We start from the raw sequence: 15,411 nt of genomic DNA, 5'->3' as shown, positions 1-15,411 counted from the left end.
AATTTTTGAAATTAGGATGATAATATCCACGAAGACTTTAAACAAGGATCTTTTAAATATTTTCCCAAAAATATTTTTGAGGACTGGTCTCATGTGTATAAGTTGTTTACTTAAAACTAAACAAATTAAGGCATCATTTCTTTATTCGTTTTAAATTTTAAAAGCATAGATCTCTTGAACTTTATGTATACCACTTATATTGTACCAAAGCAAAACTGGAAAAATGTGAACAACAGAATGTCCAGTATCCAACAATGCCTCCTGACAGAGTACAGTGCGAGTGCCTTGCGCTCTCTCCCACAAATTTCTTGCATAAGCCAGATTGAAACCAACTGCGGGCTGTCTTTTGCCCACCCTTTGCTATACAGTACATGGAATATACTCTTGGCATGGCAGTTGATGAGAGACACTGTGTCAGTTGAAATCGACTCACATTGATTGTAGCAAATAACACTATGTTCATTGTGTATATAAAATATAAAATGAAACAGCTGTATTTAATTGAGTTGCAAATACTGGAAAGTGGATGTCCTCTGCATATAATCGGAATAACAGGGCGAAGATAACACTGAAACAATGTGGCTACAATAATGTTAAGATATTTCCTGGTGTGTAGCACACAGCATGAAAGGATAAGTTTGGTAGTTAGAAGAAACAAATGAATGTTCATATCTTACATCTAATTTAGGTTTCACATTATTTCCCTAAATTGATTAAGGCAAATGCTGGGAAGATTCCTTTGAAAAGGCATGGCTGCTTTCCTTGCCCGCCCTTCCCCTAATCCAAACATGTGCTCAATCTCTAATGACCTCATTGTGGACACAGTGTTAAACATTAATCTCATCCTCCTCCTCCTCACATTGGTCTTTCACTGCATGAAATGTGTGGCAAATGTACGACTTTCCACACTCGCATGTAATCTCATATACGCCTTGCTTCCTGAGGTTGCAGTCATCTTTGACAGAACCCAAAAAGACACATCCAGTGTTGGCTTTTAGGGGACCTCTAGTTCTTGAGGAAATACTGTAAAAGTAGGGCTAGAATTCTGTAATGGTAGTTGACTCCATTTCTTCACTTGATTTTAGGAATAGCCGCTCTGTTGAAAAAAAAAAAAAGTCTTAAGATATTAACACTCACTTGTTGCTTCTAGGACACCGGCAGTTGCTATGTGCCATCAGTAATCAGCAGCAAACACAAGACAATTCCGAGCAGTTTCCTCAAAGAAATATTGTGAGATTTACTCAACATGGTCCCATGGCAGACCTGAGAACCAAATAACTAATAACTGTTGGAAATAAAACAATGGGAAGTCTCAGTTGGGGTATCAACAATATTGTGTAAAGGATAGATTGCTACTCCCCATAAGGATGACACATAGAGTTGCAGACTGCCACAACAAAAATACTGTTACGCACTTAGCTTTCATCCAAAGTCTTCTTCAAAAAAGGACATTCACATAAGAAGCGTACATCGAGCATACGTGACTGCTCCCTACCGCTGCTGCTACCAGACTGCAGTAGAGTCATGTCGAGCAGAAACAGGAATCTGGGGTTGGTCAGGGAGGGATAGCAGGGTATGGGTAGGAGTAAGAGGAATTGGTGCTGCCTTACGGAGCACACAGGGTCTAGATGGTGGCCAGACAAGGCTGACTGGTGAGGGATAAGGAGACTGGGGGAGGTGTGGGGTGGGGAATGGGGTGTGGAAAACAAGAGCAGCAGAGAGTGAAAAGACAGTTGGCCTTGGCAGAGAGTGAAGTGAAGTTGAAGTGCAATGAGGGTGTGGGAAGTGAATTGGGAGGACAGAGGGATGGAAACTATTGAGTGGAGGCCGTGGGGACAGTAGGTTACCTTACGTTGTGTGGGTTGGGGGGGGGGGGGGGGGGGGCACTGATTTTGGTAGTGGAGAATGTGTTGTAAGGTTAACTCCCACCTGCGCAGTTCAGAAAAGCTGGTGGTGTAGGGGAGGATCCAGATTGCCTGATTTGTGAAGCAGACATTGAAATCTAGCATGTTATGTAGGATAGAGGTTAGATATGACCATGAAGTTCTTCCTCGTCAACCCCGCGTAGCACCCAGACTCTGCCTAGCTGACCTTTTCAACTTGCTGCATCCCCCAAAACTCCCTACTAACACTCCACCAAATCTCAAACCAAAACTAATCCCACAGAAGTTTCAGTCCTATCCAAAGCATCACTTTCAGCCCTGCACCTGAATTTAACCATAGTCAACTTGTCAAAGACCTACTTTGCTTCTCCTGAGCCCTGCAATGGAAACAGTTCTTTGCCACCAATCCCTCCAACCAAAGTCTACCTAATTCCAACATTTAACCCTGCCTCTCCCAGTTCAAACCACAGTCCAACTACAATCCTCCCCTCCCTCTCTCCTCTGTCCCACTTAACCAACACCTGGCCACATTCCAGGAAGTCTGTACCTCCAAATTGGCCTCACCATCCTTCCCCAGGTCCCTTCCTAAGAACAATCACCTTTCAGCAGAAGAAAGGACAGGCACATACAACCTCGAAACAGATCCGGACCTAATCATCCTTCATACAGACAGAGGTTCCGCCACTGTCATTACGAATCACAGTGGCTACCTGGCAGAAAGCCTCTGCCCGTTGTCTAACTCCTCCACCTACAAACTTTGCCAGAGTGGTCCCATCCAAGTAGTCCAACATAACCTCAAAACTCTGCTTAAAGCCTAGTTAGTACCTTCCCAAAACTTCTCCCCGGAATCCATTTCTCTTCTCACACTTATGGCAGCCCATACGCCCACCTACATGCTCCCCAAAAGCCATAAACCAAACTATCGTAAATGACCCAGTCTAGCTGCTGATTTTGGCCCCCATTGAAAGAATTTCAGCCCTCATTGACCAACACATCCAATCAGTTGCCCAAAATCTAGCCTCCCATTCAAAGATACCAATGACGTCCTTCACCGGCTCTCTACCATCTCCACCCATCACCTCATGGATCCCTACTCATCACTGTAGACACCACTTCCCTGTGTACCAACATCACTCAAGCCCAAGGTCTCGCCACTATTGAACACTACGCCTCCCATTGTCCTTTAGAATTCAAACCCTGTGGCTCATTTCTCATGCACCTCACTAACTTTTTCCTAACATGCAACTGCTTCTCCTTTAAGTGAAGGTTTGCAACAAATAAACTGCGGCACAACCATGGGCATATGCATCCTCATATGCCAACGTGTTTATGGGCCATCTAGAGGAAAACTTCCTAGCCTCCCAAAACCCCAAACCAATGTGCTGGTTAGGTTTATTCATGATATCTTCATGATCTGGACACATGGCCAAGACACCCTATCGTCACTCCCCTCACTCCTTTACAACCCCAACACCTTCTGTCCCATCAGTTTCACCAGGTCCTCCTCAACACATTATACCACCTTTTTGGATGCTGACCCTTCTCTCTGCTTCCTCTGTCAACAGCTCTGTTCACATTAAACCCACATACTAACAACAGTACCTGCATTTCAACAGCTGCCATCCCTTCCACACCAAAAACTCTATCTCATACATCCTGATCATCTGGGGATGGCATATCTGCAGTGACAAAAACTCCCTTGCCCAGCATGTTGAAGGTCTACAAAGGCCTTCACAAACAGGCACTGTCCCCCAGACCTAGCCCACAAACAGATTTCTCATGCCATATACCAACCACTCCCCAAGAACTAGCTACAAATGAGCATCCCCTTCATTATCCAGTACCAGCCCAGACTGGAAAAATTGAACCATATCCTTCAGCAGGGCTTTCGTTATTTATCATCATGCCTCCTAAAGTGTGTTCCATCACCTGCCCAACCTTCACAACAACCTAGTCCACCCCTACACCACTCAAAAACCCAACCACTTGTCACAGGGATCCTATCCCTGTGGAGGCAAAAGTGCAATAACTGCCTAATACATCCACCCAGCCTGCTATCACAGGCTTATCCTACCACACCAGAGGCCAGGCCACCTGTGAAAACACCCTGGTCGTATATCAACTCTGCTGAAATTGTTGGATAGCTTTTTATATTGGTATGACTACCATCCAATGTCTATCAGGGTGAGTGGCCACCGCCAACTGCAACCAAGATTGAAATGTACCACCATGTGGCACAACAGACAGCTAAATGTAACATGTTTGATTTCAATGGCTGCTTCACAGCCCAGGCCCTCTGGATCCTTATTCATGATATCTTCATGATCTGGACACATGGCCAAGACACCCTATCGTCACTCCCCTCACTCCTTTACAACCCCAACACCCTCTGTCCCATCAGTTTCACCAGGTCCTCCTCAACACATTATACCACCTTTTTGGATGCCTACCAGCTTGTCTGATGGGAGTTAACCTTACAACACATTCTCTGCTCCCAGTATCATCCCAGCCTCAACCTATGGTAATATACTGCCCACCCTCCACCCAACAGTTTATCCCAACTCTCTACTCCAACCCTCATTGAACTTAGCTCACTGCCAATGCAGCTGTTCTTTCTTCCTTTCTGCTGCTCCCATTCTCTGCCCCTGTACCCTGCCCCTCTCCCTCATGCCTCCCAGTGCCACACCAGAGAGACTTGTTTGGCACCATCTCATCTTTGCATGCTCTGTCAGGCAGCACTGACTCCTCCCCCTCCCCTCCCACTCATCCATATCACTCCAGATGACTGCTTCTACTCAACACGACACCATTGCATTCTGGGTGCATCCCAACCAACAAAGTGTCTGTCCACATGAAAGGCTACTGACAAACAATGGGCAAGAGACAGCTGGTCCACTCAGTTGCTGAACATACTGCACAATACAGTATGCTTCACTTCAGAAACTGCTTCACAGCCTGCACCATCTGAATCCTTCCTACCAGCAGCAGCTTTTCTGCATTGCACAGGAACTCTCCCTGCAATATATATTACATACCTGTAACTCTTTGGCCTTCACCTACCTGTCCCCTTCCCTGCTTCCACTTAACGGTGTTCTACCCCCAACAACACATCCAACAGTCTTTTTCCCCCCCTCCTCTATTTCTCTCCTTACTCCCCCCCCCCCCCCCCCCAAGCCTCCCGACTGCACCTCGCAGCCCTGTTCTGTCCACACAACGTCCCTGCATGCTCCCATAAGCAGCACTATATCTTCCCCAGCCCTACCCTGCTATCACTCCCCCTCCCCACCCCACACTCCTCCCGATCCTCATCCCTCACCATCCATGCCAGATTGTTTCTCCCATGGGGTGGTGTTGCAGTCCAGCCTCAGTGGCCAAAGACAATGGTTTTGTTTGTGTCTAAAGAACAATTGTTCCACATATCCCCAAAGACAATGGTTGTGTGTGTGTGTGTGTGTGTGTGTGTGTGTGTTTTTCTAAAGAACAAGTGTTGAACATATCCACTGTTCACATGAAGACAGGCTTCAGAATATTTCCTCATCAATGCCCGTGTACTTTTAAAGTCCCAGACTTGTTTTGAGTGCATTGATGACCATCCATAGTTTCTCAGAGTTCATCAACTCTATCGACAAGGCTGTAATGCACAAAACTTTTAAGTATCCCCACAAAAGAAAACTCAACAGGTTCATGTAATGAAATCTGGGAGCCTTTGATGGTGAACCAAGATCAATACTCTTGTCAAAGGCATTATGTACCGTTACGTAGGTTTCCAGAATAAAGATAAAATCTAATGAGAGCAGTTCATCACTTTGTAATTACACCTCACTGGTGTAAACATAGCCGTACCCGTGAAACCTTTGGTTTCTGGACTTATGGTTGTTGGGGTTATTTGCTTGTTTGTTCTGTATTTGCCTCTTTTTCTTGTACCTGTAATAGTCAAATATCTCCTATAATGGCTGTAGGTTCCCCTTGGCTTTCAGATGTTCACTAGCAACTTAGCAAGGCTGTTTTGGCTAGAGTCAAATTATTGAAAAATTCACTACCCCTCCTACAGGAACAATTTGCTGCTCTCAAGCCCATGATTTGAGGAGTTTCTCTAAAATCGGTGCTAACAGTATAGTATGGATGTAATTGGCTACAAAGTGCGTGTATTAGGTAATTTCACATTTTGAGCTGGAATTGTCATCTGCATCTACATTTATCGCATACATGATTTTTTCTGGTCCATAATTATTTATTGATTGCATTACCCCTTATTTTAATGTTACTAAAAAAAATCTCCCCATGTGTCACACTGAAGTTGCTGATTTTTATCTATATCTTGTTTTGCACATACATTGCGCACTTCTAATTTCATAAATAGTCTTTGTATACAAATAATATTGTTCCCGTAATATAATATACATCTAAAAGATTTTAAGTTGAGTGATCAGTGTGTTTTTGTTCCCTTTTGCAGGTCGTCCGTACACTCCATATGAGCCTGTGTGGTTCAAGAAAGAGAAGGAGCCATTCACTGGCAATGTTTTCCATATGTATCAAGGACAGTACTGGGCATGCAAAGATAAACAGGATTGGGCTGTGTGCCCTGATATATTCTAGCTGCCATGGTGCTGGATTATTCTTACTTCCTCAGTCTTGCAACTGTTTTCTTCCTTTACTGTAGGGAAGAGCCCTACATTGAATAGCCATCTCCTTGATGGTATAATCGCCATCCAAATTTATCATGTAAATAAATTTGTAATTTAAAGAAAAAAGTGTATTTTATTTCTATCTGTATTTTGTTCTGTCCATTTTAATTGAACCTCACTGTGTTACGTCAGAAGTAGAGCACTTTCCAGAAACATTTTGTAAAGAGTGTGTGTGTGTGTGTGTGTGTGTGTGTGTGTGTGTGTGTGTGTGTGTGTGTGTGTGTGCGCGTGTGTGCGTGCGCACATGTGCGCTAAGGGGGGGGGGTTGGGGGGGGGGGGAATCGCAGCAGAGTGTAAGTATTGTGTTATTACTATGTTATTAATGGAAGGCTGTAGTTAATATTTTTCTTAGGTCAGAATGTACTGGAATTGTGAACTGTTAACCATGTAAAGGCTCAGCAGTAGTAAATTTTCTTCCATGTCCTGGAGGGGAGGGACGGGGACAATGAATGTTCTTCTTCATGGGGTATGGAAGGGGGGCGGGTCAGGGCAGAGATTGCTGTCTTTGTAAATTGTTGGCGTAAGTTTAACTTAAAGAAGACATTTTATTACCTCTGTTAATCATGTGGTGATGACTGTGAAGAAGTGTTTTATGCTTTCTAAGGCAGCTTTGTTGTTGTTGTTGATCTGTTGTAATATTTGATACTCTACTGTATGATTTGGTGCCACTTTTGTACAGAGTTACTTGAATCTGACTTATACTCCATAGTTAGTGTTATTTATGCTGTGGATTGCTTCATACCATTGAGATGTTTATTTTTATAAGTTTTGTTTGTGTGATCTTTGTCATGCTGATATAGTCCCATTCTGTCACACTTATGTTAAAATATTGTGCTAACATCTTTCTATTTAGTATAGATCAGACTTAGCGAGATTGTTCCTTTGTAACAAGAGTTTGGATGTTTTGTAATTCTCAGATATTATTGTCAGGTTCTTTGTTCAACTGGCTTCCATATTTAGAATAATCCAGTAAGCCATTCTGTCTGTTAAAGATTAGTTCTGTACATGTATTTTTATGATGAAGAGTATTTACTGGGAGGGAGATAGATCCTTTCATGGTAAATTTTGTCTGTGGTAATGCAGGTGTTACTACCAACATCATTTTCACTTGAAGTGCGTCTGAAACATAACTTACATGAGACATGTTGTGAATATAGGACAGAAATACTATTGTTGTGTAATGTGCCTTTTATTGTGTAGGCACAATTTATTTTTACAACACAGCTGCATGTAATTTACTACAGACAGTTGCATTCTGCATTGACTCGAAGGACTGAAATAGTTTCAGAGGTGTCCAAATTTTGTTTACAACAAAGCAGTCATTATATTTTTGCTTTTTCAGATGACTCATGTAGGGAGGAAATCTGCTTGGTGCAATTAGCAGTTACATCATGAGGTATATTTTAAGTGCTGTTCATAGGTGAAGAAAAAAGTCACTACCAGTGAAACCATAAAATTTGTGCTTTACTGTAAGATAATTTTGTGTATGTAATTGTCACATATTTATGGCCTCTGTTATAATATGAAAGGTAGTGTTTGTTGTGACATAACTGTACAAATCTGGAAGCTGTGAATGAAATCCCTTAAGAAATGAAAATGATTTTTCTTTATCATTTTTCTGTTTACACAGTTATCCAGACACGTGGGTGAATTGTACGTTATGCCACAAATGCAGTCACTTAAGTGATTTCCTAATTCCTATCATTATGACATAGCAACAACAAAATTGTTGACTTTGTCATTTGGTGTAATAAATAACATTGATTATTATCATAATTTTCTTCTAGCCATTTCTTTTATGCTGTGTACCTTTGAATGTTCTATAAAATTCATTTTGTATTTGACAGATGCTGAGATGCCCTAATTCTTCCTCTTCTTCCACTTCTTCTTCTTGTCACAGTCATCAAAATATAACTTAAAATCTGTTGCTTTTACATCTCTTGTATACTGTCATTTGCCTTTGTGAGCAACGTTCATTCCTCACCAGTGTGCACTTGTCTTTAATATTAGAATCCCATAAGTGAAATGGCTTTCATCTGCGAAACTGCTGGGAAATGTGTAACTTAAACTTAACAGTGATTATCTGTCATGAATAATTTCAGTAATAGTGTTCTGAAGCTTTGGGTAGTAAACAGAACACGGCCACTAGCACTATTTGGTCATATTTGGTATGAAAGAATTGCCCTGCCTGACTCATAATTGATGGGATCTTGAACAGTGTCTGTAAAGATAGAGGTTGATGGTTTCATTATGGTATTCTCATCTTTAAGTGCTTAGAGGACTTCGTCATTTGTACAATACAGAAATAAAATGTTTTAGTCCTGATTCAAAGTTTGCGAGAGAATAGGATAAAGGCACACAAAAGAATATTCTGACCCAACAGAACAGTAATATATATGTATCAATTTGAATTATTAAGTTGTCAGGGCCACTCATTTCTTGAGGTGGTAAGAAAATTACTTAGTGTTTCCGTATGTGAGTTTTACACAGCTTTTGTTTTCAAAAGATTCATTTCTTGCCAACACTGACCATGTCCACCACCTTCCAGAGCCACTTCTCTATAGGTGTGTTTCGTATTAAAACTGGACAGTGGGAAGTACAGGATGGTGTAACAACAATTTATGAAAAGAATAGATTTGCCAGGTGAAGAACTTTATCAGTGAAGAACTGTGAGCAGGGACTCATATAAATTCTGTTCACATTCTTACCCGCGTTAGTGTTAGCAGTAACTTGTATCTGCATTCCATGTAGTGTTAATGCATTTTTTGTAACACACACTCTCCAGAGACATGTCTGCACACTACACCACTTGCAATTCATAAGGTGTGCTGTGGAAACATCCTGTAGTTCCTTCTTGTGATGGATGGAAGTGCGTGAAAGCAATCTGGTGACATACCTTCCCTTGCACTTCTTTCCCACATACAACCCCTCCTCCCTGTTAACCACTGGTAAACAGTTAATCCCTTACTATGGCTATTCTGCACTTAGATGTGTTACAAACATTTAATATTTGTTTTTAATCCACTTCATTTAAAAATAAAAAAGTAATTTTATACCATTAGAATAACATTTCTAACAATCTGCGATTTTTCCAACACCAGAAACATGAAAACTGTTAGTCCTAGAAAAAATAAAAAATAGGACCCTATTTGTTGGAAATTTAATTTAATTCAATTTTGTACTGGGAAACATTTTCACTAGAAACCATCATTTTAAAGTTATTTGAGAAAAAACATAAAGTGACGTTTAAACTAACCTCCACCCCAATACTCACCCTCCACCTTTCAGGACTTTGTGTATTATTTAGATCACTCTCCTCTAGCACTGTGCAAAAATTTGTGACTGTGCGATTTTTTCCCCTAATTTTCCTGTATTGACTGGACTTCTGTGGCAAACTCCTAATCCGTAGAGGAGTTCCTTGCAGTAGTTGAGAACTTTTCTCTGTGATGCATTATTTATTTGTACACTGTTTTTTTTCATGGTTTATCATTTAATTTTTGGTTTATATATTTTCTTATCAGCATTCTTTAAACAATGTACTGACTCATGCCATTGCCAATTAGCATTGGTTTGTGTGGCCCCATGGAACATGATAAATAAATAACTATTAATTAGTCCTCAAATATAGAAAATAGCAGAAATGCTTGCAAATATGAAATTTAATTCTTTTATGGAATACAGAAAAGAAATAATTTTTTGAAGTTCTTGATTAATTCTATTAGTACAGTAAGTCTCCATAAATATATACTTGTTTTACTTTCCATGTGGTTTAGTGCTTGATACAGTTTCAGTAGATAACATGTCGTAAGTGTCAGACGTGTAACTGCTCAGTATTGGTGGCTGCAGTGGATGTGTAAAGTGTAGTGTCTTCAAGTTGTTGTTGTTGGTCGTGGTGGTGGTGGTGGTGGTGGTGGTGGTGGTGGTGGTGGTATGGGGATGGGGGAGGGGGGGGGGGGAGAAAAGTAAAAGATAAGGTTTTGATTCCAACACAACCTTCTACTCTCTAATAAAATAAAGGATGGATAGTGAGGTTATAATAACCATCCTGTATGTAGATCAGTATCTATATTGTCATGGGGTCCCACTCCACAAGGGACTGGGTAAATGACTGGTGGAAGTCAGGAATTTGACTCTCTCTCTCTCTCTCTCTCTCTCTCTCTCTCCCTCCTCCTCCTCCTCCTCCTCCTCTTGCTGTCCTAAAATAGACAAGCTGTTTTTCAGCGACCAACATCTGAACAGACTACCTCCAAATCAAGCCTAACTGCAAAATATGTGTCACCAGCCTCCATTATAAAGACAGATTACAATCTGAGCTAGCTGGCATTGATCTCTGTAAATTATTTTCTGATAACAGCAACAGTTGATCTGGATGGTTTTGCGTGTCATCTCCAATTAAGACACGGAGTATTCATAAATCTGTTTCCAATTATCTGACGTGATCAGATGTACTTTGATCTTGTTACTTGTCCATGTTGTACACGTGTGTCGTTTAGGTGGGCAGAGTGCCATGCTGAGGACAATATGTTTTATTTTGCATTTAAATTTTGTGACTTTTTGTGTGTAGTTTTATCAATCCTACAGTGAAATTTTTGTTTTACTGACAATGGTACTACCTTGGTAAAGGTTGCTATTTAACCACATAACTTTACTGTCATGCGCAAGTTATTCTGATCTTGCGGTGGACATCTAAATCAGCTGAACAGGTAAAAAGCCCTTTTTTTATTAAACATTTTGTAATTACTGATAGAAATGCAGGTTGTTTGTATATTCAGCTTGTAAACTTCCAGTACTTACAGAGGAGATTAAGTACACAATATTTTGAGTAGGAGTGTATGTTCAAAAATATACTCTTTCCATCAAACAACCAATTCAAACCAGATGTTTAACTTCTCCATTTCTGTTAAAGGACTTTAATTACTGTGACAAAGAGTATCATAACAACCAAACTCAATAAGGTAACAATTCCAGATCTAAATTAACAAACATATACATTTATCAATTTAACATGTTTGGCTGTAGTAAAACAAAAAAAAGTGTACATTATTCCAAAGAAACAAGTGCACCATGGTTACTGTACACTGAAACAGCAGCTTGATACGGTAACTACCAATGTTGATACTTACACTGCACTTAGAAATTGTGTTTTCATACACTCATCACATAAGGTGTCATGGTTGGGCAGCAACCAGAATTCATGCAAGCATATTACCCTCTCTTTCTTGCAAATCACTCCCTTCATACAAACACCCTGCACCCAAGAAGTCAACAGAGTTAAATCCAGTGACTGTGTGGGCCATGCAGTTGAACCGGGCAGATATTTTAGACTTAATAAGCCACTTACGGAATGAATAACCTGTTGTTATGCAATAACCAACCAGCATACGTAAAGTGTGTTAACTGTAGGTTGGCTGATTGCAGAAGGGAGATTGGGGATCAGAGAAAGCAAACCTGGACCCCACATAGACCACCATGGAGTGAGAAGCTGTGCAGAGGGGAAAAAGCCATGCAGTCCCAGCACAATAACCTGTGCTTTATGCTTTCGCAAAAGTTGGGGTCACACATGGAAGTAATAATTGGTTAAATGTTTGTAAATGAAACTGAAATTACCTTGTATAGACTTATTACAGGGAAAGGAAACAATGTGAAGTATAGTGAAGTGCAACAAAGAAATGCAGCAAACTATGTCTACCTCACACACTACTATCAATTAGCTGTATGTCAGCTGCAAACAAGAACAAATGACTACTGGCCAAAGCCTTTTGACTTCTACTAATTTATGACTATGCAGCTGATTGACCAACTTAAAGTTAACACACCGTACAAATGTTAGGAGTTCTGACTACCCTACTGAATACCATCAGAGGTAAATCTAGGACATTGTAGAAGTGAATGAGTTAACCACCTGATTTAAAATAGTGGTAGATTGGAAGAAGTACATTTCTGGTTTATTTGAAATTGTGTGTAACCAGAACTTCCAGATGCTCTGTAATTTATTGGCATTCAGTTGGAATTTAATATTGAGTCTTGGAAGCACTTAACTGCTACATACGCAAATGTTTTCTGCTCTTGTCTTTATTTCCTAATTCTGACTCACCTGTTATGTATGAATGTGTCAACCAGTCTGTGAAGTATTTTGTTTTTAGTAAATTAGAAATTTTTGTTTAGCTGTCACTATGCCACATGCTTTTGCGGAAAACTTTATTCTAATAAACTATTTTTGTTTCATTACACTTAACAAAAATACAACAATAGAAATTTTTTTTGTACGACCTTTAGTGTACACAAATTATTGCTAATCATTTAGTGTAAGATCTAGAGAGTAATAGGAGCTGTGAAACAGATTTTACGTGTTACAGAAAGCAGATCATTAATAAAGTTAGGTTGTACTGTGACTGACAGAACTTCTATTGTCTTTCATGCAATCCTAGAAAGCTTAAGATTTTACCGCAGTTAAACATACATTACACTTTCGAAGTGGATGTTCCAAATGTATTGAATAACTTTCTTTAAATTTTTTCACTTATGTGGCCATAGCGTCTGTAGCAACTACAGAACAAAAATGCCCTCAAGAACTTTCTTTTAAATTATGTTTCACATTATATGATTATTTTGCTGTGAAGTATCCTTTGCAATTACTGTTCATTAACAACAATTTTCGTAGTTCCTAATACTAATTTGCCCAATGTTTTCTTCAACCAAACTTCCATCACTTTTTCCCCATATAAAACGGTAGTTACCAGTATCCGTTGTTTATTGTTGCATGTGATTTCTTTCATATAAAGCATTCATTTTTCAAGTAGATATTAGAGAATATATTTTAGTCTGGCACATAATCTATGTGAGATTCCTTATGATTCAAATCTGGCCTTTGCAAGTTTTAAATCATAATTACTTTGTATGGTACTTAATTATATGATTCAGAATTTGATGTGCCAAAAACTTAGCTTTGTGACTAATTATTGAATTCCTTAGACATACATAACTGTTGGCATTATTCGAAAGATTTATTTGATCACCTGTTATCTTAATCTTTCACAGTAACAGGTTTTCTATTTCTCTTTTTTTGCCCCCCCTCACCCCTCCTCTCAATCTTTGAAAGGGTGTAGTATGTTGTACGTAAGGTCTCCTTTTTTATGTGCCATACACATTACATTTACAGTAAATATTGTATTTGCAGTAAAATATTTATAGCTTAAAAAGTAGCTCTCACATTTTGTGTATATCTGTGTGCTTAGAATTTATGGTGCTCCACTCTATGTAGCATCTGTGTTGCAGTTGTCCATCCTACATTGTGTGCATTGTGCTGCTGCATTAATATATGTTAATACACACTACCAGAGGAGCAGTGAATAACTGTAACCACCCATCAGTTATGTACTATAGAAGTAGCATTTATGATATTTGCACAGAGATAAGTAAATACAGAAATGACAAATTTGTTTTATCATATAAGTGTCTTAAAAGCTGTAGATGCAATATTCTTTGTATCTGTAAATTTATTTCAATTGCACATTATGCTACCGAATTTATATCACTACCAACTTCTAGGTTATCTGCAAGTCAACTTGCATGCAGTAGAACGACGATTCAGATACACGTCCTGCCATCCTTAAGGCTTCTACTGGTTTTACAGCTTATACCACAATTTGTTATATTAAACAATACAAACTTGTGTATACACTGAAGTTGGGTAGACTGGTTTCCACATCACTGTGCCCTTAACTGAAATAGTATCGGGCTGTAGACCATGCTCCATTGAATTTAAGTGACAATAGTATCAGTTTTTTTTAATTATACTGTCAGCTGTTAATGTCTGTTAAAAAGTGATCTAACTGCATAACTTTGGTAGTGTTTCTATTTTCTGAACCACTTAATCATTTGCAATTTCTTTTTCATCGAGTACTTGGTGCCAAGGTGAAATGTGTATTGTGTGCAGATGTAATTTTAGTGGATAATGTAGAATCTGTAAGAGTGGTCTCCAAATTTTCAGACAAACATTTGATAAAACAATGTAGAACAGAAATTATTAAATTTATAATTTCACATGTATTATGCATTTTTGCACTTTTTTTAAGGAGTGCGTGGTGGACTTCAGTGTTTAGTTTGTTTTTCATATATTATTCTCCATTAATGAATGCCAGTAAACCTTCGTTTACAGTGCAATCTTTGCAGTTCAAAACTTCTATCACAATACCATCTCACCTTTCTAACATATGATCAATTTATGATATTTCATCGTGTTACTGTGCAATTTATATCTACATTTTTTTTAAATTGTCAAATAGTTAAAAGGTGTTGTATAATTAGGCATTAAAAATCAGTTTCATATAAAAATCAAACAAAGTTTGCGTCCTGTAGACATTTTTAAATTCTCAAAGCTTTACATTATCATTTGTAGGAGTTTCCCCTGTGCCAGTTACAAAGGTTTCCTCAAGAGTTTTGACCTCTTGCTAAGCAAAGTCAGTTGACAGCACATGTCAGCTAGAGATAAGTATACACAGCCGTGAGGTAGGGATGTGTTGATGACTAGTGTTCCTAAGTGAATGTGATTAATTTTAGAGACAGGCTGTAGCTTTTCCCACTCCATGTTCCTGGTATAGCCTTACACATTAACTGTGTATCTGTTATTGATTAATTTTACATTTTGCTTTACAATTGTTTAGGATGTCATTGGTGTAATATTCTTTCCTAATACATCATAGTAAAACCGAGCGAGGTGGCGCAGTGGTTAGCACGCTGGACTCGCATTCGGGAGGACGACGGTTCAATCCTGTGTCTGGCTATCTTGATTTAGGTTTTCCGTGATTTCCCTAAAATCGCTCCAGGCAAATGCTGGGATGGTT

At 39.4% G+C, this 15,411-nt stretch overlaps 1 protein-coding gene across 2 annotated transcripts in view; it reads left to right on the top strand.

Annotated features, from left to right (window-relative positions):
* LOC126100286 (oxysterol-binding protein 1) overlaps positions 1-6,650 on the top strand; it is a 328,991-nt gene extending 322,341 nt beyond the window's left edge. For both annotated transcript variants that reach the window (XM_049910887.1, XM_049910886.1), the window contains one exon: positions 6,337-6,650. In XM_049910887.1, coding sequence (XP_049766844.1) covers positions 6,337-6,479 — 143 coding nt within the window. In that variant the 3' untranslated portion in view covers positions 6,480-6,650. The remainder of the gene's footprint in view (positions 1-6,336) is intronic.
* Positions 6,651-15,411: the final 8,761 nt, after the last annotated feature.

This window comes from Schistocerca cancellata, chromosome 9, assembly GCF_023864275.1.
Source record: "Schistocerca cancellata isolate TAMUIC-IGC-003103 chromosome 9, iqSchCanc2.1, whole genome shotgun sequence".
Lineage (NCBI taxonomy): Eukaryota > Metazoa > Arthropoda > Insecta > Orthoptera > Acrididae > Schistocerca > Schistocerca cancellata.
This window is presented reverse-complemented; position numbering and strand designations above follow the sequence as displayed.